General features: G+C 45.0%; 1 protein-coding gene across 2 annotated transcripts; it reads right to left on the minus strand.

Annotated features, from left to right (window-relative positions):
- Positions 1-413: 413 nt before the first annotated feature.
- On the minus strand, positions 414-26,819 carry LOC133349519 (vasopressin V2 receptor-like). Of its 2 annotated transcripts, XM_061563045.1 has the most exons (3): positions 25,845-26,819; positions 19,259-19,459; positions 414-5,066 (listed from the first exon to the last, which is right to left on the minus strand). In XM_061563045.1, exons 1-3 carry the CDS (start codon positions 26,788-26,790, stop codon positions 4,699-4,701), a joined length of 1,515 nt encoding a protein of 504 aa, XP_061419029.1. In that variant the 5' UTR covers positions 26,791-26,819; the 3' UTR covers positions 414-4,698. The 2 variants fall into 2 exon arrangements, with proteins under 2 accessions (XP_061419029.1, XP_061419031.1); XM_061563047.1 differs by lacking the exon at positions 19,259-19,459.

Here is a 26,819-nt window from a genome sequence, read left to right on the forward strand (position 1 = left end):
ATATTTAACATTTCGTATCCTTTTTGAGAGTCTGTTTATTCACACATTTTTTATGCAAAATTAGCAAATGCATTGTGCAGTATTCCCTCGTTGTTCACCAACTTGCTATCCGTGATTTTGGCTATCCGTGAATAACATCTGGAACTCTACGCGACTGTATCGAGAGAAATAAAGTGATGAGACAAAGTGATGAGAGATTAAGTGATGATGATGTTGCTACTGCGCAGCATCATCACAATTTAAGGAAAGTTAATGTATAAATGATAATTGAATACTTCAAAATTCGTTTCATTTACTTTATGTTTATTACAAACATTTTTTACGTGTTTGCGTTACGTAAATTTTCACGTATTTGATAGGTTAAAAACTTTTTATTTAAGGTAATCCATTAAAAGCGACATTTTTGTAGGCCAATACCACTATCCACGAAATGTTATATTCACGAGCATCTCCGAAACGTATCCCTCGTGAATAATGAGGGAACACTGTACATGTGTGCAGAGTAGCCAAACGCGTTGTGGGAATTACTTAAAATTGTTCAAGAGCGCATTATTCTTCATAACCGAATGAAAAATGCCCTCTTGTTTTAAAGAAGCACTCGAGTGGCACTTATCTACAATCGTAACTCAGAGCGCGTAACGGAAGTTCCTCGACAACGCGCCGTAAAATTTATGTTTTATATAACAAAAAATGTAATATAAACAGTAAACATGTTTTCATGCAAGCAATAAACTATGGTGACAGATTTCCCACTGTTTACAGACATCACAAGCTCACATCGAATATACTGTGTAACAAAACACATTTTGTTCCTGGGTAGTAAGTGTTATTTCCTAATTGCTTATGCCTCAAAAGTATAGAAAATTGCTATTATTCCCCAAAAACTTTGCTTTTTGGACCAGGACAGTGATATTTTGAAATGTACCTATTTTCAATGAGAAAAGGGTGAATTTGTGTCTTTTCGTTCCCATAAAGTCAGAAAAAAACAACATATGAATCAAAATTAACATGTATTTATACTAAAGTAAAACAAACATGACTACAAAAGATTTAGACACCAAAGCACACTACCACAGGCGGGACTTGCCACAGTGAACCGAGTTCTCTGTGGGGAGGAACAACGTCAAGTGGGAGCCACTGGTGGACCCTCGGAAGGTGCTGATGCCACATCAAATTGGGCCTTATGAAACCATTTGTCAGAGCTGTAGATAAGGAGTTGGCAGCCTTCAAGTACCTTCAAGACTTCTTCCCTAAGCTGTCTGAGGCAAAGGTCAAAGCCAGTGTCTTCATCGGACCATAGATAAAGAAGATCCTGGAGTGCAATGAATTCCCCAAGAAGCTTACTAGTGTAGTGGCGGTGCGCGCCGACAAGGTGGGGGCGTGGGTGTGCGCGCGCCGGGCGTGGCTACATCGAGTGTGGGGGGGTGTTGACGCACACTGACAGTGATGGATCACGGGGCGGCGCTGGGTGCGTGCTTGTGCACGCAGACACGATATGGGAAAGAGGATCGTAGAGAGAACGCTGGGTGATTGGTCAACTTGGGTGGGTGCTCTCAGCGACGTCCGCATGGAGGACTATAAAGGGGGACGCGCGAGAGCACTCGGGGAGATTATTACCAGCTGAAGATCGAAGACGGAGTTGAAGAGATAGGGCCCTGAGACCCCTAGCCCTGCTGTCCTTGTAAGGGCCGGGACCCTGTGCGGCTCAGAGGCGAGGCTGTGGGACCCAGAGCCGAGACTAATAACCCAGCCGGGTGTGTTCCAAGAAGCTACGGGGCGTGAGAGCCCGTGTGGGTATAGCTCAGGGGAACCTCGTGGGTTATGTGGCAGTTGCCACCCGTGTAACAGTTTGGTGTTAATAAAAAGGTGTGCTACCCGTCAAAGTCGTCTCCCGCCAAGTGACTACTTTACACGAGTAAGGAGAAAGCGGCTTGGAACAGCTTTGTCGCAGTGGTTCGTGGCTTCCTGGGCAATCACAAGGTCGAAAACTATGTGGAGCTGGTGGAGACTGGTGAAGAACTACGGCACAATGGGCTGTAGGATGTCCCTCAAAGTCCATATCCTTGATGCTCATCTTGATAAATTCAAGGAGAACATTGGAAGCGTACTCGGAGGAGCAAGGCGAGCACTTCCACCAGGATATACTGGACTTTAAACGCCGCTATCAAGGACAGTATAACGAGAACATGATGGGAGACTACATTTGGGGGCTGATTCGTGAAAGTGATTTACAGTATAATCGTAAATCTCGAAAAACTACTCACTTCTAAATCTTTTGTAGTAATTTTTGTATAATTTTAGTATAAATACATGTTAATTTTGATTAATATGTTGTTTTTTTCTGACTTTATGTGAATGGAAAAACACAAATTCGCCCGTTTTCTCATTGAAAATAGGTAAATTTCTAAATATCACTATCAATTACGAAATAACACTTACTCCCCAGGAACAAAAATTGTGTTACACAGTGATATCACAGTAAACACGTTAATGCAATAAGATACATGTTCTTTCTGCAGTGTTCAAACACCCAGTGCAATTCCATTCGTAAGTAATGTCCCGTGTCGTATAAAATCTGCAAAGGCACATCATTCTCTCAACATACTGTAATTCGTTTTCATCTTGTGTGCTCCTTTTTCGTTGTTTTGTGTTTGCCGTTGGGAGTAATTTCGGAAAAGAGGGCAAACATACCCAGAGTGCAGTTTTCAATGTTTCTCATGAAAAAAATTTAGTTTAGGAAATAAAAATGCAACTGTGCCTGTGAAGATTTGTAATGTTATAGAAATAGGGAAACGTTTCAGCACAGTATTTCGATTGCAGCAATACAAATCTAGTGCTCTGAGCGAGCACCTAAGAAGTCAGGCATTGTGCAAGAAGGGTGTGGTTTGGCCAGCACCAGGCCTGGACAGTTTTATCTTCCCAGAGTTGATGTTGTTACACAATACAGATACGCGTTTAAGGCTAGGGCTGACCTAGAACTGGGTGAGATACTACTCAAATATTACTCGGCACTGACGTGAGCCATGGCTGAGATACAACTCATGTACAGGCAAATATTATCATTAGACCTTTTCAAAATATAATAATAGGGTTTTCCCCCTTTTTCTGGCAATACAACTGAAACCTTTTTACAAGGATTCATGTCTGCATTAACCACAATACAGTACTTGCAGTCCAAATGCAAACAAAAACATACTGGTGTGGACCAATCAGTTTCAAAGACAATGCATATATTATCATAGTATGTTTTTTTTTGCATTTTGACAGCAAGTATTGTGGTTAATGCAGACATGAATCCTTGTAAAAAGGTTTCAGTTTTGTTGCCAAAAAAAGGAAAAAAACTATTATTAGGAAAATATTATTTTACTCACATAGACCCACAGTACCTGTCACAATATGTATTAATATAACAGATTGCATGCAGACATCTTAAATATGAATCGCAATATATACACAATTGGGCACATGCATTATAAACATATACTCTGTACATATATACAAATATTCCCTATATACATAAGAGCTATACTGAGATGAGTGTTGCTAGTGAGCACCTATTTAAGCACGCATAGCACATTGGGGGTGATTTCACAACGATCACGTACAGGCTAGTGTCCTTTAACGATCGTTCTTTCTACGAAATGTTTCTCTAATGAGCAATTTGAATTTAGACCCATTTGTTCCCAAAACGAGAAAAATGTTCGCTGAGCGAGCGGAGACCGATCAATGGATATGCGTTCTGTGGCGGCAGGGGGCACGCGCTGGCCCACAGCTGTTTATCTGCTCTCCTGTGCTGCGTGCCCACGTGATTCGCCGTGTTGGGAGGGGGGGGGCCTCGTGGTGGCACTGTAATGGGTGGGTGGGTGAGGGGTGGGTAGCGGCGCTAATTAATTGCAGACGCTTAGGACAGGAAATCGCGCGTCATCTGGCATCCCCACATTGTGACGATGAGGCCAGCCTCTCTGATTCGATGTCCAGCAACGGGTAACATCAGTGGCCAGTGATATTTGAACAGGCGTGCCGGATTGCCCCTGCTGCTCCCTCAACCCACTCAATTTAGCAATAGGATGCGGCTCATGTCCAATGGTGGCCCTGAGCCTGTGATGGAAACTCCACATTACCATGACAATTGTCATCCCCCCAATATAGTTTGACCGCTGTTGTCTTTCCACAAAATGGTTCTCTATTTATTGACCCTGGAGATTTAAAACTCTCGGTTTACCCTTTCTTTCCTTTCACTGGTCGACTTTGTAATTCCACTCCCATATTCTACTTTACTTAACTGGGTTTACACGTCGCAATCATTGCTCCCCTTGCAAAAGCTAGGCAGGAGAGCCATGAGAGTAAGTGAGACGTCTGTATGTATGTTGAACTTCTTTTGCAATGTAGGTAGCCAACCTTTACTGGGTAAACACGTGCAATCTTAACACCAATCCCCTGACCGAGAGTTGAATCGAAAGTTTTCGGAACGTCGGTCAAGTGATTTTACCAGAACAGGGGTCGGCAACGAAAATAACAAGAAGAGCCTTTTTTCGAATTCGCTAAACTCAATATTTCAAGAGCCGCAATGCAATGTAAATACGAGACGGCCCCTTAATAAATTACATCACGAAGCAGTCCCGCATGCGGCTACAGAACCCGCAGGTTGCCGAGCCCCTGGACCAGAAGAACACTCCCGGGGGATATTGGTCCCTTAATTTAAAATCTGCTGGGATCCTTACTAATCGTGCGCGAACTAATGAATTCGTTGGTTTGCTCCGCGTCATCCTCGTGCTGGGAGCGGAGAGCTCCCGCCAGGTGAACGCTGCTGGTCGCCATCGAGTCCTCGTGCGCCGTGGCTCCCGGCACGCTCCGCACCCAACCGCCAGTGCCACCGCCACCACCACCAATGCCACCATCGCTGCCAACGCCACCGCCACCAATGCCACCGGCGCCGCCTCTCCGCGCACGGCACAGCACGCAGGACAAGAGGGCGCGTGGAGTGCTCCCGCTGAACGCCATGTAGATCCACGGGTTGGTGCAGCTGTTGAGACTTGCCAGCAGCAGGGTGATGGTGAACAAGGCACCTGTGGGACAAAGAAAGAGATTTCCCCCGTGTGGCTTAGAACGGACTTTTTGGAGCAAGTGATGTTAGTGAGCACCTGTCAAGGCTGGAACGGCACACGTGGGTGTGGATGTCCATCATCACGGCCACCCGGCCGCCTTTATCGCCCCAGTGGCGATGTTTACCTACCACGTGATGCACGCACACTGCCTCCTGTGTGCTCATTTATTTATTCACTTGCTCATGTATTTATTCACGTGACATTCACAACTGCCTTTCAAAAGTTTGGCTCAAGTCATAGCCTATACAGCTCTACACGCACACAAAGAAGAAGACGACAAGATGTAACTTCGACAGGGCACTTCGTTTATGTCAACAAAGACAACGACCGTGCGCTCGCTGGGATCAGAATCAAAAGCGTACCTCGAGTTGCCGACACGCGGCCTCTTTTATAAGTTCCCAAGTCTGTTTCAAGCTGTTAGTCGATGGTCTCGGGCTCTCATCCCATGATCGCGGCATCCCCCTCGTTATACGCGAGGGATGCGTTCCGGAGGTGTTCGTGAATCGGACATTTCACGGATGATGATATTGGCCTATGGTTTATGCAAACATGACTCCTTGTAAAAAAGTTGTCAGTTTTGTTGCCAGATATTTTTTACCGGCAAATGAGGTTCCAATGGTGATAATGATGATGTTTATGATCGTTGTGATGTCGTTACTGCTCCTTAATAGGCGTAGAGTTCCAGATGCGATTCGCGGATAGCTAAAATCGTGGGTAGCGCGTCCGTTAATAACAAGGGAATGAATTCTAGATTTGAAGCTTGCGCACAATCGCTTCCACGCCGTCGCCCACCCTTTTGGCCCCGCCCCCCTCCCTCCCGATACGTTCCATTCATTGGCTACCACATTCTGATGAGCTCCCCCCCCCCCTCTCCTCCCCCCTCAACTCGCTTTTAAGGGATTACATCTTGAATCATTGCCTCACTTGATGCAGCTAATCTGGCTGTGACGGTCCCACCTGATGACGGAGACTTGTGTTGCCTCCGAAACGTCGTGATCTTTATTTTATTTTATTTTTATTAATTTTGATGTTTTACCTACGTGACTTTACTGAAAAAACCTAAGAATAACAAGGGAATGCTGTACACACAAAGACAACGATCCCCCCGTGTGGTCTACACTGGCTGTTATGGCAATCAACATTGACGGCTGGATCCGCGCACGATAGAGTGGTGTGGACAGGACCACACCCAGCTTCATATTTTATTGTTATTACACCAGAAAAGCCTCACTGGGTCTAAGTAATCGTTTTCAGGAGAGTCCTGTCAATATTTAAAGTCGACTCACAGTAGCAGAGGCCCAGGATCGATTCAGATATTTACCACTTGATAGGCGTGGGTAGGAATTGAATTTGGGCCATCAGGCTTGTAGCGCTGTGTACTAACCACTACATTACCCCTCCCCACATGGCGATTAACGTCCACTCGTCCACGCATGCGTATTCTGCTGATGTCGCACAGATATTTCATCGAGATTAGCTCATGAATTATATTTCCTGATATAGGGACCAATATGTTTGAAGAGCTAATTACAATGTGAGCTTTACCTCCAAAATGAAATGCATTATTAAAGTAAACTGCCAAGCACAACCCTTCAACTGCAGCGATGATGAATGGCACCACAAGAGCCAACTAGATGCCACGCTATTCATGTAGATGACCTTTAAACTCCTGAATGCTTTAGCCTCACTTAATTACATGGCGCTTATTTATAATTACTGAAAACCGGCTCCTCCGTATAGGGTAGTTAGCTGGGTGGCCACCACCCTAGGCTGTATCTGGTGAAGGGGCAAGTTACCCCTTGTGTTACGTGTTGATGTTACTAATTAATGTGTTGCCTCTAAATAACAACATCTGCGACCAAGTTGGACTCACTACATATATAATAGGCCACGTTTTGGACAATAGCCTTAACAGCACATAGAGAGGCCAAATATAGCGTTAATACGCGTTCACTGTAAAAACCGAGACTGGGGTTAATTAATGTTTAGTAAATATATAAGAGTAGCCTATACATAAAAATAATGACTATGTGTAGTTTGGAATCACATTGAGCTGAATTCAACACATTTCTATTAGTTATTAATTGTATTTTACTCAGTTTTGTTCGAATAAAATCAGCCATCAATAACTAAGTAGAATTTAATTATATTTTATCAGGAAAGTCAAAAATGCAAAAAATGTATTCATTTTTCTAATCGGGAGGTTTTTGAATTTAATAACGTTACACTTCCGCCCCAACTCGAGGCATTTTTTCGCGCCACGTGCATGTCAACCATCTTCTTCCACAGACACGTTTCAGGGACCGCCGTTCTCCCAAAGGTAAGACATGTTTTATTATTTTAGCGAACAATTTTTTAACAAAGGTGTGGTAGCAGTTGAACATTGTTTTATGTTACTGCATGTTACCAGCATGCCAATTTAACTGGCTGTAACGTATATCAGAATTAACTAGCACAACGTTAGGCCTTTGGAAGTCAGTCTGATTCGACTAAAAGCACGAGACTATAATTTTTGTTCCGCACACGAAAAAGTAACGTGCGTGATTAAAACTAGACTATATTCATTCGGATCACAGCGTGTACCGAACCAAAAGTCCTGTACCTGCCGTTACACCTCCAGTATATTATATCTTGGTGTTGATGTACGTACCGTATGCTAACGTTAGCTAGCTTGCCACCAGTCAGTTAGCGTCACCTTTACGTTGTGGCTAGCTTGTTGTGTAGTTGCTAGCTAGCTAGATGATGTGAGTGACAAGAAGTTGATGTGCTAAATTTGAGCATGAAAATTTGAATATTAAAAATAATAAAGAATTATCTTGTAAATGTGATTCTATTGTCCTCATGTGATTAGAGACCTGGTGGCCTTGCATCTGATACATGGACCTTTTTCTGCCTCAGGTTTTTGCTTATGGAATGGAAGTGTAAGATCTGCAAGTCTTTGTCTGCCACAAAGGAAAATCTACTAAAGCATTACAGACAACACGCAACATTTGGTCGTGGGCAATCCCAGCCATGCCTATATGACAGTTGCCCTTGCACATTTAAAACGCAGAGTGTCCTTCGCACACATTTGTCCAGATACCATTCAGATGAAGAAAGTCTACGGTCAGGAAACATCTCTGCTTTTAAGTGTTTAGTTTGCAATGCTTTCAGCATATTGGAAATCATCTGAAGAGCCACGAAACTGTCTTTTGTGTATTTGAAGGATGCAGCTTTCAGACAAATATATACAATACATTTCTAAAACACAAAAGCAGAAGACACAAATCCTATTCTTTGAGTGATTTTAAGAAAGATGTGTATGAGAGTCGCCATAATCAGACTGTTGACCATTCTGATTTACCAGAGGCCAGTGATGGTGAGGGCACTAGTTTAGATTGTGATCAGGAAAGTGCATCATACTTAGTTCTTCAAAGAATTGGCTTACTTCTGCTGAAGCTAGAAACCATCTATAATGCCTCAGTGAAGTGCATTGATGCCTTGGTTGAAGACATTCCGTTCATTTCATCTTCAGTATCAGTTGCAGTTGTTAGAAACATACTAGATTCAACATTGAAGGTGAATAAATGCATTGTTGACCAGGCCATCGTAACTGAATTGTCAGAGCAGTTGTGCAACTTCCATCCCATTAGTACAGCACTTGGAGCAGGTGGTCCACTTGGTTCGGCTTTTAAGAGAAGAAAGTATTTTAAGGTGCCTTTCCAGTGTGTTGATAGCATTGAATATTATTATGTTTTATTTTATTATTTTATTACTTCCCTTCTACGTGACTTTACCGAAAGAACCGAGAAGAGGAGCATTGAATATATTATTGATACAGAAAAGAACAAGACCTTTCAATATGTGCCTATTCTCCAGACTTTGCAGGAAGTCTTGAAGAATGAAGACATTGCAGAAATAATTTTATCCAGAAAATCAAATAGTACTGGATATATTAAGTCAATTTTTGATGGAAAATCCTTCAAGCAAAATGTATTTTATGCTGGGAAAGAAACAAGACTGTCTATAATCCTTTACGTTGACGACTTTGAGGTGTGTAACCCACTAGGAACTTCGAGAAAAAAAACACAAAATAACAGCTGTTTATTGGGTTTTGGCAAATGTTCCAACAAAGTTGCAATCTGCATTAACGTCAATACACCTAGCTTTACTTTGCAAAGCTGTTGATGTCAAACAGTTTGAATACAGAGCAGTTTTGGAACCACTCTTGAAGGATCTTGTCATTCTAGAACAGGAAGGGATTTTCATTTCCAGTGTTGGAAAAAACATTAAAGGGACAGTACATTGTGTTGTAGCTGACAATCTCGATGCACATTCTATCAGTGGACTAGTTGAATGTTTCACGGGGTCGTACATCTGTAAATTTTGTCTTGGACATTCTTCAGAGTACCAGACACACGAAGTGCGGACCGGAGTGTTTCCACCTCGGACAAAGAAGGAACATAGTTTGCATGTGCAAACTGAGAGAAAATCCAAATGTTACTCATTGCTTTGGCGTAAAGCGGTCGTGTCCATTGACTGATAAATTAAATCACTTTCATTTTGAGTCTGGGTACCCACCAGATGTACTACATGACCTTTTGGAAGGCATAGTCCCAAGGGAACTAGCATTGTGTTTTCAGATTTTCACCAAGAAGAAGTACTTCAGTTTGACTGAGCTTAACGAGTTAATAACTGAGTCTGACTGTCAAAGTTCTGCGTTATAGGCCTATACATCTGATAGGCTATCAGAGAATGCACTGATTTGTTATTGAAAGCTATCTTTATTTTTGTTTAATGTTTCTTGGGTGTTCTAACATTGTGCTTTCTTCTGATGTGACGCTGACCTAGGCCATTGCAAGTGTTTGTTCGAAAGGAATAGATGTAAGATGCATAGAACATCTGTAGGCTGTGCTAGTTTACTTGTTAGGAAGCCATGCTTGTACTGTAATTATGCATGTTAAAAAAGATAGGTCCACCCGGATTGTGGATTATGGCTACTAGTATAAGTACAGGGAATGCAAGTCAATTCACGTGATGTTTTAATCTCTTTTAGCTGTTTGAAAAACATATTGGCCCTTAGGATTTCAATTTGCGCATATAAAAAAGAAATAATATGAAAGTTTTTTTACAGATTTTTTTTAAAACATTGTCGTAATTTAAATGTGCTAAAAAGACTAAACCTTGAATCACATCCAAAAAAGTAATCTGTGCCTGTAGTGTCCACAAATTATAAATACCTCCAGTATTGTATCCCTATTGTACACATACATGATTTCTGTCTTTGTTTTGTACTTGTAATATGTTGGATAAACATGTTCAGACAAAATTGCACGAATAAATGTTAACCTGCTGTTCCTTTTCATGGTTCTTATCTTTTTCATGGTGATCGGTTGACTTAATGTAAGTGAATTGTGGCACCACGAAGGCATGATATTGGGTGGATTAGAAATAGAAAAGTTATGGCAACAGACATTCAATATAAGTATTTTATTTAGTAAATCCAAATCATTTTGATCCAGATATTTAGTAAGCTTATATCAATTTCACCCAGACAATTAGTAAATGTAAATCAATTTCACCCAGATCATTAATAAATATTAATCAGATTCCACCAGATATTTAGTAAATCTAAATTACCATTGCTCAGATATTAAGTAAATATAAATCACTTTTCCTTGTAAAATCTATTTGGATTAACACAATTTTTTTTAGGCTATATAACTCATCATTTGGAATCCTATTACTAAATACAACACATTTTAACTGTTGCTTTTATTACCATGTACTTATTTTTTATTATTATTTTTAGTTAATTTATTCAACACTTTTTATTCAAAGTTGTAGTGCTTAAAATCTACTCAATTATATTACGTGTCACTTTGTTGCCATAATTTTTTTAAGTAACAATGTGTCACATTTTTTACAGTGTTGGAGACATCATGGGGCCTTGTTAGAATTGAAAAAAGAAAATTCTGATGACCAGCTTTTCAATAGGCATGTGAATAGTTACCCAATCGTAGCTGTCTGCATAACATCCTTCCATAATAAATCGGTATTACGAAAAAAACTAAATTGTAAAATCGTAAAATGTTGCTGGCACAATGCTTTGTGCTTGGAACACTTCGATTAGACGTGCTTGTGCACCACTACCAACGAAGCATCACCGAAATAATGAATATAATATTTATGTGCGGTGAAGCAGGGCCATTGCTGGAAATGTTGCCGATTATATATTTTTTCAGTGCTATTGATAAACGTTTTGAGTGGTTTTTTTTGCTCTTTATGAATGCAAACAGAAATTTGCTGATTTATTTTTTCACCTCCCTAAAGTTTGCGGCAGTATATCTGTACAGTATTGGGAATAACACCAACCTCGATTATCCACATCAAGAAAAGGCACACAGACTTATCAGGAAGCCGCAATGTATTATCTCCCAATGTTTATCCTAGAAATTACTCTGTGTTCCTTGGGCATGGTGCCTGGTTACTTACTCTGGCAAATATGTTCTGTGAACAAGTGTGTTTTCCTATTTTAAAGCACCATCACCCGCTTTCATATTTTCTATCTGTTGTACAAAGAGGCACTCACGTTTACACACACATACTCTCCTTTTGGTTTATCCTACTGAAGGAAATTCATTATGGCGATACTGGTCTTTGTGGTGTTGAACGTCTGAACCGTAAGTTGCATATCGTCAAATGCATAATCATAATGCCGGTGGGGTCGAATTCACTCTGGCTGGGAAAACTAAAAAAAAAAAATTTGATTGGGAGTCAGGTCTCATCACTGGGAGCTTTATGACTCCAAAAATAACGTTACAAATAGGATATTATCCCGATTCCCAGGCACAGTATGCGTGATGTAAGGAAATACTGTATGATTTTAGCCATGTCCGGAAGCATCCCACTTAGCGAGAGACCCTGCCGTTGTCTGTCCATCTCCCAATATGTGCATTACATAAGAAAAGACATTCCGTTTTAAAATAACAGACTGCCGGGTCAAGTGCTGTTAGCGAGCACCTATGAAGGCCGGCACAGCACTCGATGGGGCAGGTAGCCAGCTCCACGCCCGGCCGCCTTTGTCTCCCCAGTGGCGATGTTTACACACCGCACAAGGTACTCATTTGAGGCTAAGTCGACCTTGGGGATGCCCAGGACCGGTTCAGATAATTGTCACTGGTGTTGGCCGCGAGCGGGAATCGAAATCGGGTCGCAGGGTTTGTAGCGCAGCGTAGCGCTAACCGCTACACCACCGCTCCATATAAAACCACACAATAAAAAACTTAACCCGTAAAAACTAAGTTTTTCACTATAAATCCTTTATATGCGTGGCATCGGGGCGGCTAGAGTCCTCTCGTCCTCTGGCTTGAGATGGCTGCCACCTATGGATCAGATGATTGCCTGCCACCATTAAGCAATTGGTAATTAAATATAAAAAAAATTCCTAAAAAGTGTAAAATTTTGGAAAAAAAATTTCACGAAAATTAATTGTCACGCACAACGAGTCTGTGTGGAAAATGTCAGCTCGATTGGATCACGGGAAGTGGGTTAAAAAACGACTGAAAGATTTGCACGGTCGTAAGCGCGCAAGCAAGTGAACTTAATATAAAGGATTTAATAAGGATAAAGACATGCGCGCACATATGCACATATGTACTTCCACAAACATAAAATAAATATATGAATGCATTTATATTCATATAAAAACACCTCCATAAACACTTGCTAAATCTCTGCCATACAGTACAATCACACACACACTACACGTAACTACATACATACACATGTGGGTTCAACTGAGTCGCAGACATACTCTTTGGAGGCAAATACACTTATTGATACCAACACAAAGGGATAACTGCCCCTTAACAAGATAACAACCTATAGTGGTGGACCACCAGGCTAACTACACTAGTTACAACATAACTAGCTACGTAACCACCAGGCTAGCTACACTAGTTACAACATAACTAGCTACGTAACCACCAGGCTAGCTACACTAGTTACAACATAACTAGCTACGTAACCACCAGGCTAGCTACACTAGTTACAACATAACTATCTACGTAACCACCAGACTAGCTGCACTAGTTACAACATAACTAGCTGCGTAACCACCAGGCTAACTGCACTAGTTACAACATAACTAGCTACGTAACCACCAGGCTAACTACACTAGTTACAACATAACTAGCTACGTAACCACCAGGCTAGCTACACTAGTTACAACATAACTAGCTACGTAACCACCAGGCTAGCTACACTAGTTACAACATAACTAGCTACGTAACCACCAGGCTAGCTACACTAGTTACAACATAACTAGCTACGTAACCACCAGGCTAACTACACTAGTTACAACATAACTAGCTACGTAACCACCAGGCTAGCTACACTAGTTACAACATAACTAGCTACGTGACCACCAGGCTAGCTACACTAGTTACAACATAACTAGCTACGTAACCACCAGGCTAACTACACTAGTTACAACATAACTAGCTACGTGACCACCAGGCTAGCTACACTAGTTACAACATAACTAGCTACGTAACCACCAGGCTAGCTACACTAGTTACAACATAACTAGCTACGTAACCACCAGGCTAACTACACTAGTTACAACATAACTAGCTACGTAACCACCAGGCTAACTACACTAGTTACAACATAACTAGCTACGTAACCACCAGGCTAACTACACTAGTTACAACATAACTAGCTATGTAACCACCAGGCTAACTACACTAGTTACAACATAACTAGCTACGTAACCACCAGGCTAACTACACTAGTTACAACATAACAAGCTATGTAACCACCAGGCTAGCTACACTAGTTACAACATAACTAGCTACGTAACCACCAGGCTAGCTACACTAGTTACAACATAACTAGCTACGTAACCACCAGGCTAGCTACACTAGTTACAACATAACTAGCTACGTAACCACCAGGATAACTACACTAGTTACAACATAACTAGCTACATAACCACCAGGCTAGCTACACTAGTTACAACATAACTAGCTGCGTAACCACCAGGCTAACTGCACTAGTTACAACATAACTAGCTACGTAACCACCAGGCTAACTACACTAGTTACAACATAACTAGCTACGTAACCACCAGGCTAGCTACACTAGTTACAACATAACTAGCTACGTAACCACCAGGCTAGCTACACTAGTTACAACATAACTAGCTACGTAACCACCAGGCTAGCTACACTAGTTACAACATAACTAGCTACGTAACCACCAGGCTAACTACACTAGTTACAACATAACTAGCTACGTAACCACCAGGCTAGCTACACTAGTTACAACATAACTAGCTACGTGACCACCAGGCTAGCTACACTAGTTACAACATAACTAGCTACGTAACCACCAGGCTAACTACACTAGTTACAACATAACTAGCTACGTGACCACCAGGCTAGCTACACTAGTTACAACATAACTAGCTACGTAACCACCAGGCTAGCTACACTAGTTACAACATAACTAGCTACGTAACCACCAGGCTAACTACACTAGTTACAACATAACTAGCTACGTAACCACCAGGCTAACTACACTAGTTACAACATAACTAGCTACGTAACCACCAGGCTAACTACACTAGTTACAACATAACTAGCTATGTAACCACCAGGCTAACTACACTAGTTACAACATAACTAGCTACGTAACCACCAGGCTAACTACACTAGTTACAACATAACAAGCTATGTAACCACCAGGCTAGCTACACTAGTTACAACATAACTAGCTACGTAACCACCAGGCTAGCTACACTAGTTACAACATAACTAGCTACGTAACCACCAGGCTAGCTACACTAGTTACAACATAACTAGCTACGTAACCACCAGGCTAACTACACTAGTTACAACATAACTAGCTACATAACCACCAGGCTAGCTACACTAGTTACAACATAACTAGCTACGTAACCACCAGGCTAGCTACACTAGTTACAACATAACTAGCTACGTAACCACCAGGCTAACTACACTAGTTACAACATAACTAGTTACGTAACCACCAGGCTAGCTACACTAGTTACAACATAACTAGCTACGTGACCACCAGGCTAGCTACACTAGTTACAACATAACTAGCTACGTAACCACCAGGCTAACTACACTAGTTACAACATAACTAGCTACGTGACCACCAGGCTAGCTACACTAGTTACAACATAACTAGCTACGTAACCACCAGGCTAGCTACACTAGTTACAACATAACTAGCTACGTAACCACCAGGCTAACTACACTAGTTACAACATAACTAGCTACGTAACCACCAGGCTAACTACACTAGTTACAACATAACTAGCTACGTAACCACCAGGCTAACTACACTAGTTACAACATAACTAGCTATGTAACCACCAGGCTAACTACACTAGTTACAACATAACTAGCTACGTAACCACCAGGCTAACTACACTAGTTACAACATAACTAGCTATGTAACCACCAGGCTAGCTACACTAGCTACAACATAACTAGCTACGTAACCACCAGGCTAGCTACACTAGTTACAACATAACTAGCTACGTAACCACCAGGCTAGCTACACTAGTTACAACATAACTAGCTACGTAACCACCAGGCTAACTACACTAGTTACAACATAACTAGCTACGTAACCACCAGGCTAACTACACTAGTTACAACATAACTAGCTACGTAACCACCAGGCTAGCTACACTAGTTACAACATAACTAGCTACGTAACCACCAGGCTAGCTACACTAGTTACAACATAACTAGCTACGTAACCACCAGGCTAACTGCACTAGTTACAACATAACTAGCTACGTGACCACCAGGCTAACTGCACTAGTTACACCATAACTAGCTACGTAACCACCAGGCTAACTGCACTAGTTACAACATAACTAGCTACGTGACCACCAGGCTAGCTACACCGCAGCTTGGGTCCAGGTCCACGTGTTGGTGACTCTTGTATAAGGTTGACTAAGGTTTCTTCAGGATGAACAACAGCAGGAGGTCCCTCTGGGGGACCCGGCTAATCTCCTCTGCGGCGTGGCTGGCTCCGCCCTTGGCCACGACCACCTTCGAGAACCCTCGAGCAGGATCTCGGGCCCTGACACGTGACCACCCCTAGCCCCCACCTGGGAGCCCTGTGTTGACATAACCGGTCACGTGTTCTCTGGGGTCAACCAGAGTACCACGGCTCTTAGTAACCCATTCCCGTGGCTGGCACTCTCACACCCTATCCTGTAGGGGTCGGCACTGCACACCAAGCGTGGTGCCATCCATCGCTAACGATCAGCGCTCACCGAGCTTCTCTAGGGCCGGTACTGCACCCACATTCTCGTGGTGCCCGTGATTTCGCTACATCGCACGCCATGCCAGTGACATCCGCGATGTCACTACACATATATAATGCCGGTACATCCGGTCATTCGGGTAATCAGGGGAGCGAGGCTGCTGCGGAGTATCAGAAGGAGGGCGTAGTCAGAGGGCGGGGGGAAGGCTCCGCTATGGGGATAAAAGGGCAGCGTGCTACAGTAAAGAGGTCGTCTTTGTGGGTAACACTCGGTGGGTCGGGTCACGTCGTCAGGTTGGGATCTTCAATAGTCTCGTGTGTTAGGGAGTTACATAGTGTTACACAGAGTTACAAAGGGGTAGTTACATTACACCAATTATAGAACCCGTCCCGTAAGGGAAGAGTTAAATAAAGACTCGCCTCAACTCACGTAGTGGTGTATGTCTTTATTAAAGCCCTTCACATGTATAAGGGCAACGACATCATAATTCCCATTGACATTCACCTCATACAGTGACGGGGCAAATGCCATTCGTAAGTACTTATTAATGTACACATATTGCACTAAAATATAAACCTGTTGTTTCAGTGCTGCTACCAGACTCCTTATTTGCAAAATAAACAATACCATCTCACCACCATAATCTACTGCAATCGCCCCACAGATGAGAGAGTAAATTTAAATTAATACCCTTGCCATCTCCACTCTCATCTCACTCTAAACCCTTCCACGAATTCTCCACTCCAGCAGCCAATGCTTTGCATAGCAGCTTCCAGTCAACCTATTGCTCAGCGTGAGGTCAAGCATTCTCATCTGCTGGCCCCCTGGTGTGGAATTCTCTTCTAGGCATCCATGCTGTCGACTCCTTAGCTCTTGTCATGCCCAGGTTCAAAACCGTCCTTTTGTCCGTTGCCTTTGACTGGCTGCCTTTCTATGAAATATACCCAATGTTCCTGCACAGCCTTTTGGCATACTATAGCCTCGCACTGTTTGGACAAAGATATACAAGAGGCTGTCTCTGGTGTAGGCCAATCAGTTTCAAAGACAATGCATACATTATAATGTATACATTGTCAAACCATATCTGCACCTCCGATTAGCATGGTTGGCTACCTATGGTGCGAAAAAAGTTAAATGTACATACATATGTGTTTTCATGCTTTACTACAAGTATGTGTGTTTACTGCAGACTCGATACCTTGCAATAGGTTTCTATTTGGTGTTTAAACATCTTAGTGGCGCCTGTATTATTTCTAGAAATGATAAAGCCTTTTATTTTTTCATCGTCTTGAGATGCAGTTACCTTTAAATGTTAACGTATATAAACCCAAAATCTGTTAAAGTGTATGATACGTCGAATATCAAGTCAAATATAAATAACAGGTGTGTTTTTATCTCACTGAGAGTAAGGAAAAATCACAACCTTTTGGCCGACGTAGATAGGTTCGAAGTAAATAACAAAAAACTACGACGCATGCAATAGGCATGATGCACTAGAGGTAGTCTAGGCCAGCAGTGGATAGAGCAAGCTATAGCCAGTAGTCTAGGCCAACAGTGGATAGAGCAAGCTATAGAAATAGTAGTCTAGGCCCGCAGTTGATAGAGCGGGGCTCCACACCTCAGCTCTCTCCCCAGCAGGCGGAATTAGTGGAGAAGGTTGTGTGAGGAGTTAAAAATACTGGTGAGCATTGGAGAATGTTAAAAATGGAAACATTGCAACAGGTAGCTGTGTTCGTGAGAAATGTAATCTGTTAATGTAAAAAAATCAGAGAGCCGAAAATAACAACTAACATCGGACGGTGGTAGGCTGGGAACATCACAGCCAGTTTTGACTTAAACTGGTTGATAACGTCCTTCCAGTGATTGCTGAGTTTGTACCCGTCATCTCGGTTGAAAATGTGTCTATGTTTGTATATATGGATGGCTTCATGAATAAATCATTGTTGATGGCCAGTGGGCTTGCAAAGTACCTTCGTCTGAGAGAAATCAATTCCGTGTGAGCCAACCACATTAAAACAATGATCAACCACGGCCGAAGTGTTCGTCATGCCATGTTTCAGATCTGCCTTATGTTCACGAACACGGTCCGAGACATGTCATTTCGTTTCCCCGATGTAACTACTGCCGCAGACACAGCTTAGTTTGTAGATGCCGGGGTATTGTATGTCAGGGATTACATCCTTCACAGATAGGATCAAATCACGAATTTTACGTACTGTGTTAAATCAAACCTGGATCTTGTGTTTGCTCATGATTTTGAAAACATTTTTGGTGACCCCTGCTATGTATGGCAAGGTGATGGTTTTTATTGGGTCCTCAGATGGTTCTTTCCCAACGGTTGGGCAACTTTATGCAGCCCTGATCCACAAGGATCTTTAGCGGTATTTTTTCTAGAAAATCCGTCCCTAGCAGGCATGGCACGGCTAGGGATTTGGAAACAAGAACCGGGCCCGTCAATCGAATGTCACCAATGCATACCGTAGCCGATAACTGGCCAATAATTTATGGGCCCGGTTCTTGGCGGCAAAGCAGGGGATGGAAACAGGTGAGATGGCACGCAATTTTGGCAGCAAACAATAAAAAAATATTCCGAAATGATTGTCACCAACGCACCTGTATCAACAAGTATCCGCACCTTTACCCCCTCAATTGTCCCACTAATAGCGGACGATCCCGCCGCCTCAGCGATAATACGGTGTGCTAGAGCCGTCAATTGTGCGGGACTTCACGGACAACCCTTGCCCGCAAAGACACAATCGGCACATTACGGACCCCGACAAAAATCTGCGACACGTGACTGTGCAACCGATGCATGAGGTGGAACAGAGGGCTGTGTGTGAGGTGCGCCGCGACTTGCCTGAGGACCCAGCGGAGAAAAGAAGTGATGATCTGCAGATGGCGTTGACGTGGAGGGTCCTCCCTGTTGAGCACGGCACCCCATGGATATGTGTCCTGGCAGCCCGCACTTGTAGCAAACGATCGGGCCGTCCCTCTGGCGTAGGAAAGCCCCCCTCGGCTGGCCTCGCCCACCCTGGTGGTCTTCCTCGGACCTCCCCTACTTTGCAGTGGGACGGGAAACACCGGCTTGTAAATGCTGCTCTCCTGCAGGTGCTCCCTCCTCCACGGATGGTCTGGTGCTCGCCACCATGCTGGCACGCTGACGGATGTTAAAATGGGCCTCGAGGCACCGCGCAACTTTGAGAGAAGTCAGGTTGTCGTCCTCCGTGGCTGGTAAGATGACCTGAAGCTCTTGGGCAAACAGCAGCATCTTTTCTAGGATCAACGAATCCCGCCCCACCTGGTCCATCCCGGGAAATGCTGATTTCGCCAATGCCAGAAGTGTGATGCGATAGGCGAGGGGCGTCTCGGCTTCCCCTCGCCTACTCGTGGCAAACTAGTGGCACTTAGTTGACGGTGGAGGGAAAATGGGCCCCATCTGCGCGAGTGCTTGTGTCAGCATCTCCTTTTTGTCATTGGGAATGGCGTCGAACGCTGCCAGCGCATCGTCATTGAGTGTCGTGGGGAACGCCCGCAGCGCCTCCTCCTCCGTCCACCCCGCCAGCTTGCAGATGGTGGAGAAGTGACGGTGAAAAGCCTCCCAATCGCTGGCCGCAATCGTGAACTCCCGGACGAAGGGGAGTTTTTTTCAATCCACGGTCAGCTTGTAGTGCTTTTGGCGGAAGGTCGGTCTTGGCGGGAGTCGCGTCCCGCACATTCTGAAAATTGGCAGGTTACTGCACGCCTCAGCAGTTTTCCGCATGCGGGAAGCAGCGACAGACGTCCACGGACGCGGCATCGGCGTTTTGTCGTCGTCCTCCACCTGTAGAACAGCAGCCAGATATGCGATGGCGGCCAGGAGGTCGCCAAGGCACTCCTTCTTGGAGCGGCATTCCTTCTCTGGCAGCAGCGGCGAAATGGGCTCCGGGTCCCGCTGCTCCGCTGGCATCAGGACTTCCCCACACTCCATCACCGGGGCTCCAGCACCCGGGGCCGTCTGTAGGATCACCCCGTCATCGTCTTTGTCCGAAGACGACTTGGTGAGGACTTTACATCTAGTTAACATCGCTATCCTCGTTAACACCTAACTAATAGACTACTTCTGACACCAGTGTAGTGTGATGCACAGAGGTGCACACACTATAGTGGAGGCAACACGTTTATTAATAATTTTTCTAACCACTTTGGGTTCTCTAGCTAGGTGTGGCTATACTGTTCGCTATGTGCATGCGAGTCAGGTATCGCATACGGGCCAGTCAGCACACACGCTGCCTGACCCACGATGCTGAGCTAAGACTTCAACCGACGACCGAAGAGCAAAGAGCGAAGAAACGAGGACCCCAGGACGATCCCCACAAATGAGCCCCGATCCCTCTCGGGGCTCCCCCTTTATTCCCTTGGCCTCGGCCACGCCCCCTTCTCGGCCACGCCCCCTTCTCGGCCACGCCCCCTTCTCGGCCACGCCCCCTTCTCGGCCACGCCCCCTTCTTTATAAAGTCAGGAGCTCCCGGCTCCCTGTCACGTGTCCCTCAAGCCTCCTACGGAGGTTCCCGGCGCTCAGCCACACTCCTGGAACAGTGGCTGGCGCTAACACCATAGTGACAGTGTTTACGTCACTACATATGTATGCAGCATGACCTCTATTGCCATGATAATTAAAACATTGTTTTGATTGACTGTCCAGCCATATAATTATTGAATATGTTTGCGAACAATGCTTGGAATGTGATAATTGTGTTCTGGCTGATGCTGTGTTTATTAATAGATGTTAGCACCGCAATAACGCTGTACAGGTTATATCGTGAAGCATGTATATGCTAGGCAAAGCCCTCACAGCATATTAAATAACCAAACGAACTTTAAAAGAACTGTCTACAGCATTTAAACATTGAATATGAATTCCAATTACCTGCAGCTGTTTTTAATTTAATTTATCAAAGTGATGTCCTGCTCAAATGGGCATTGAGGCGGTGCTCATCTCCCGTTTACAGCCCTGAACCAGTGGTGGGAATTCCACATTCCTATGGCGGGGTTGAGTCTATCGATAGGAAAACCACTGTTTAATTCCCCACAAAGTGGTACTCCTTTTATCGACACTGGAGGATGGTAGGCTGAGTGAACCCTCAACTTTGATTTTATGAAATCGTAGTCTTCAGAATGTGAACCACCACTTGGACATTTTTATAGGAAAGTAAATACAATGGCATAGTCTTCTTAGCTCATATATTTTTGTTTGCTCAAATGTTCTTCTATTTACAATGTTAAACATAGTGTGTATATGTACATCAGTCACCTAACCACCAGGCAGGATAATTTCATTATTAGCAGCACAATAAATGTTTCCAAGTCTGGCACAATGTAAGACATACCATCTTCTATTGCAGAGGTGAAAGGCACTCAATACATATTAAATTAGATTAGAATTAGTATAACATTGTCATGTTAATGAGGGCCAGTCAAGAGAGTTTACCATCAAGTAATTGGGATATTCGTGTTCTGGCTCCCCACAGATGTTTCTGCTGACTCAGGGTTCGTGTTGAGGCTCCTCAGAGATGTTTCTGCTGACTCAGGGTTCGTGTTGACGCTCCCCAGAGATGTTCTGCTGACTCAGGGTTCGTGTTGAGGCTTCCAGAGATGTTTCTGCTGACTCAGGGTTCGGGTTGAGGCTCCTCAGAGATGTTTCTGCTGACTCAGGGTTCGTGTCGAGGCCTCCAGAAATGTTTCTGCTGACTCAGGGTTTGTGTTGACGCTCCCCAGAGATGTTTCTGCTGACTCAGGGTTCGTGTTGAGGCTTCCAGAGATGTTTCTGCTGACTCAGGGTTCGGGTTGAGGCTACTCAGAGATGTTTCTGCTGACTCAGGGTTCGTGTCGAGGCCTCCAGAAATGTTTCTGCTGACTCAGGGTTCGTGTTGTGGCCTCCAGAGATGTTTCTGCTGACTCAGGGTTCGTGTCGAGGCCTCCAGATATGTTTCTGCTGACTCAGGGTTCGTGTTGAGGCTCCCCAGAAATGTTTCTGCTGACTCAGGGTCCGTGTTGTGGCTTCACAGACATGTTTCTGCTGACTCAGGGTTCGCGTCGAGGCTCCTAAGAGATGTTTCTGCTGACTCAGGGTTCGTGTTGAGGCCTCCATAGATGTTTCTGCTGACTCAGGGTTCGTGTCGAGGCTCCCTAGAGATGTTTCTGCTGACTCAGGGTTCGTGTCGAGGCCTCCAGAGATGTTTCTGCTGACTCAGGGTCCGTGTTGAGGCTCCTCAGAGATGTTTCTGCTGACTCAGGGTCCGTGTTGTGGCTCCCCAGAGATGTTTCTGCTGACTCAGGGTTCGTGTTGAGGCTCCCCAGAGATGTTTCTGCTGACTCAGGGTTCGTGTCGAGGCATCCCAGAGATGTTTCTGCTGACTCAGGGTTCGTGTTGAGGCTCCCCAGAGATGTTTCTGCTGACTCAGGGTTCGTGGTGAGGCCTCCAGAGATGTTTCTGCTGACTCAGGGTTCGTGTTGAGGCTCCCCAGAGATGTTTCTGCTGACTCAGGGTTCGTGTCGAGGCATCCCAGAGATGTTTCTGCTGACTCAGGGTTCGTGTTGAGGCTCCTCAGAGATGTTTCTGCTGACTCAGGGTTCGTGTTGAGGCCTCCAGAGATGTTTCTGCTGACTCAGGGTTCGTGTTGAGGCTCCTCAGAGATGTTTCTGCTGACTCAGGGTTCGTGTTGTGGCTTCCAAAGAGATGTTTCTGCTGACTCAGGGTTCGTGTTGAGGCTCCCCAGAGATGTTTCTGCTGACTCAGTGTTCGTGTTATGGCTTCCAAGGAGATGTTTCTGCTGACTCAGGGTTCGTGTTGAGGCTCCCCAGAGATGTTTCTGCTGACTCAGGGTTCGTGTTATGGCTTCGAGAGATGTTTCTGCTGACTCAGGGTTCGTGTTGAGGCTCCTAAGAGATGTTTCTGCTGACTCAGGGTCCGTGTTGAGGCCCCCAGAGATGTTTCTGCTGACTCAGGGTTCGTGTTGATTCTCCCCAGAGATGTTTCTGCTGACTCAGGGTCCGTGTTGTGGCTCCCTAGAGATGTTTCTGCTGACTCAGGGTTCGTGTTGAGGCTCCTCAGAGATGTTTCTGCTCACTCAGGGTCCGTGTTGTGGCCTCCAAAGATGTTTCTGCTGACTCAGGGTTCGTGTTGAGGCTTCCCAGGAGATGTTTCTGCTGACTCAGGGTTCGTGTCGAGGCCTCCAGAGTTGTTTCTGCTGACTCAGGGTTCGTGTCGAGGCCCCCAGAGATGTTTCTGCTGACTCAGGGTTCGTGTTGAGGCTCCTCAGAGATGTTTCTGCTGACTCAGGGTTCGTGTTGATTCTCTCCAGAGATGTTTCTGCTGGCTCAGGGTTCATGTTGTGGTTTGCCAGAGATGTTTCTGCTGACTCAGGGTTCGTGTCGAGGCCTCCAGAGTTGTTTCTGCTGACTCAGGGTTCGTGTCGAGGCCCCCAGAGATGTTTCTGCTGACTCAGGGTTCGTGTTGAGGCTCCTCAGAGATGTTTCTGCTGACTCAGGGTTCGTGTTGATTCTCTCCAGAGATGTTTCTGCTGGCTCAGGGTTCATGTTGTGGTTTGCCAGAGATGTTTCTGCTGACTCAGGGTTCGTGTCGAGGCCTCCAGAGATGTTTCTGTTGGCTCAGGGTTCGTGTTGACGCTCCCCAGAGATGTTTCTGCTGACTCAGGGTTCGTGTTGATTCTCCCCAGAGATGTTTCTGCTGACTCAGGGTTCGGCAACCTGAGGCTCTTTTGCTACCCCCTTGCGGGCAGCCGTTTTTTTTTACTTAAATCTTTAAAAACACAAATTAGCATAAAGATAATGGCAGGGAATGGGTCGCTATGGAATGTCTTGGTGACAACAAAAATGCACAACAGTATTGTTAAAGCTATTGTAAAAGTATTGTTAAAGTTGTATTGTTAAAGAATGGCTAAGGTGGGGTGGAGGGACGAAATAGACGTAGTTTATTCCATCACCTATTTTGTTCATTTACGTCAGGTGTTTGTCATCCGCTGGATACCTGCTTCTGTGTCTGTGTGTACGAGTAGCTTTGCGTGTGATGCGGCTCTAGAACTATTTTGGTCAAAGACGAAAAAAATAGCTCTGCTTCTTTGAAAGATTGTCGACCTCTGTGCTAGCTTGTGTTGCCTTGCTGTGTGTGTATAATAAGTATAACCAGTAAAAACTAAGTTTTTCACTCTAAATCCTTTATATGCGTGGCGGCTAGAGTCCTCTCGTCCTCTGGCTTGAGATGGCTGCCACCTATGGGTCAGATGATTGTCTGCCAGCATTAAGCAATTGGTAATTAAATATTTAATTTGTTTTCCCTAAACAGTGTAAAATTTTTGGGAAAAAATTTCACGAACATTAATTGTCTCGCACAACGAGTCTGTGTGCAAAATGTCAGCTCGATTGGATCACGGGAAGTGGGTTAAAAAACGACCGAAAGATTTGCACGGTCGTAAGCAAGCAAGCAAGCACGCAAGCAAGCAAGCGAACTTAATATAAAGGATTTAAAAATACGCGGTAGCGCAGTGGCTATTGACCTGCACATCGAACATAGTGATCCGAGTTCAATTCCTGGCCACGACAAATCAACTCAACCTTGTGCACATCTGGTGTGAAGTTTGAACATCAGCACTGGGAGAGCAAGGCAGCCATCGGGCGTGATGCTGTCCGCACCACCATAACTCGTTTGCTGTGCCAGCCTTCATAGCAGCTCGCTAACAGCCCTTGCTTCAACAGCGAGTATTTGCTATATGAGGCTTTGCGTGTTATTTTGTTGCATGCAGATGTTACTGTGTAAGGTGTTCAGATTATAAAATCAGGGATATTGTTTTTACTTATTAACATAATAATCGTATGTAGTCTAAGGGATATGTTCTGAAACAGATGTATTGACATTCTTTTTTTCGGAGCAGATGGTGTTATATTCTTTGCAACCCTCACTTTAAATTGCCAATGATATGCTCTTACCCAGACCCATAAAATAACTACTGTTATCATAAACTAGAGAACCATATTATCACTGGAGAGACATTACATTTATTTTTAAATACCCAAACAGTTAACGAATGTATGATTGTGCTATGAATTGCCTTACCTCTGTATTACTCATCCGGAATATCCACCACTAGTTCACGGCTGCATCATGCTCAGACGATGACTTGAATGAACAAATATGCTGTTCGTGCAACGCTCTGTTACTTAAATGGTTGAATTATATTAGCCTGCCAAGTGTTTTTAGAGTCACCCGTTTGAGTATAATGGACTTAAATCGTTGGTGATTGCGATGGAACACATTCTCGATGCGTGTTATCTACCCACAGCAGCGCTTGACGAAAGCCAGGCATATAAGCACGAGACGTACAACTTAAGCATCAAAAACAAACGAGGCTGGACAGCAGCCAGTCTGCCCCTGGTGGGTTGAAGTTTACCTTCGAACGGTGGATTGGGATCCCACACGCTCCATAGCTGCGCTACGAAGAACGGCGACCAGCAGAGGACGTATACGATCACGATAACCAGGGTCATCTTCACCGTCTTCACCATCGCCCTCGAGACACCGGTCACGCTGCTCACCCGCGTCATGGTCACAGCGTGCGTCTGACCCCTGTGCAGGGCCGCCACCTCCTCCTCGTCCTCTTGCCGCTTCTGCTGCCGCCGCCGCTGCTTCCGCCGCCGCCGCAGCAGCAGCGTGTCCTTGTGCACGTGCGGCGTCTTGAAGTAGATGTTCAGCCGGATGACGCGGCAGATCTTGGTCTGGCACCACACGAGCACGGCGGTGGGCACCACAAATATGGCCATGGCCATCCAGGTGATGTACGCCTTGACGCCCCACATCGGCTGGAATGTCCCCCAGCAGTCGTAGACGCCCGGGTAGACCTCCCCCTTGGCGAAGATGACCGCCTGGGGCACGCTGAGCAGCAGCGAGACCACCCACACGGCGCACACGGGCGCGTTCCAGTAAGCCATACGCTTCTTGAAGGTGACCATGGGGAAGCAGACCGCCTGGTATCGGTCCACCGTCATGCCCACGATCATGTAGGTGGAGGCAAACATGCCCACGATCTGCATGTACTTGATGAAGCGGCAGGCGAAGTCGGACGCGAGGAACACGTCGGTGATGTCCCACGCGAGCTGCGGCAGCACCTGGAAGAAAGCCACCACCAGGTCGGCGAGGCACAGGTGCACCATGAACACGTGCATGCGTGACGCGTGCTTGCGCCGTCGGAAGAGCGCCGTCAGCAGCACCGAGTTACCAAGTGTGGTGCATGCGAACATGGCGAACAGCACCGCCACCTCGGCTCTCGCCAGCGCCTCGTTGCGCTCGCCGCGCGACGAGGAGCCGTTGGCTCTGGCCGCGGTGCCGCTGACGTTCATGGCCAAACCGCGCGCGCGCGCCACCACGG

Source organism: Lethenteron reissneri, chromosome 30, assembly GCF_015708825.2.
Source record: "Lethenteron reissneri isolate LAM-NWPU_2019-01 chromosome 30, ASM1570882v1, whole genome shotgun sequence".
Taxonomy (NCBI): Eukaryota; Metazoa; Chordata; class Hyperoartia; order Petromyzontiformes; family Petromyzontidae; genus Lethenteron; species Lethenteron reissneri.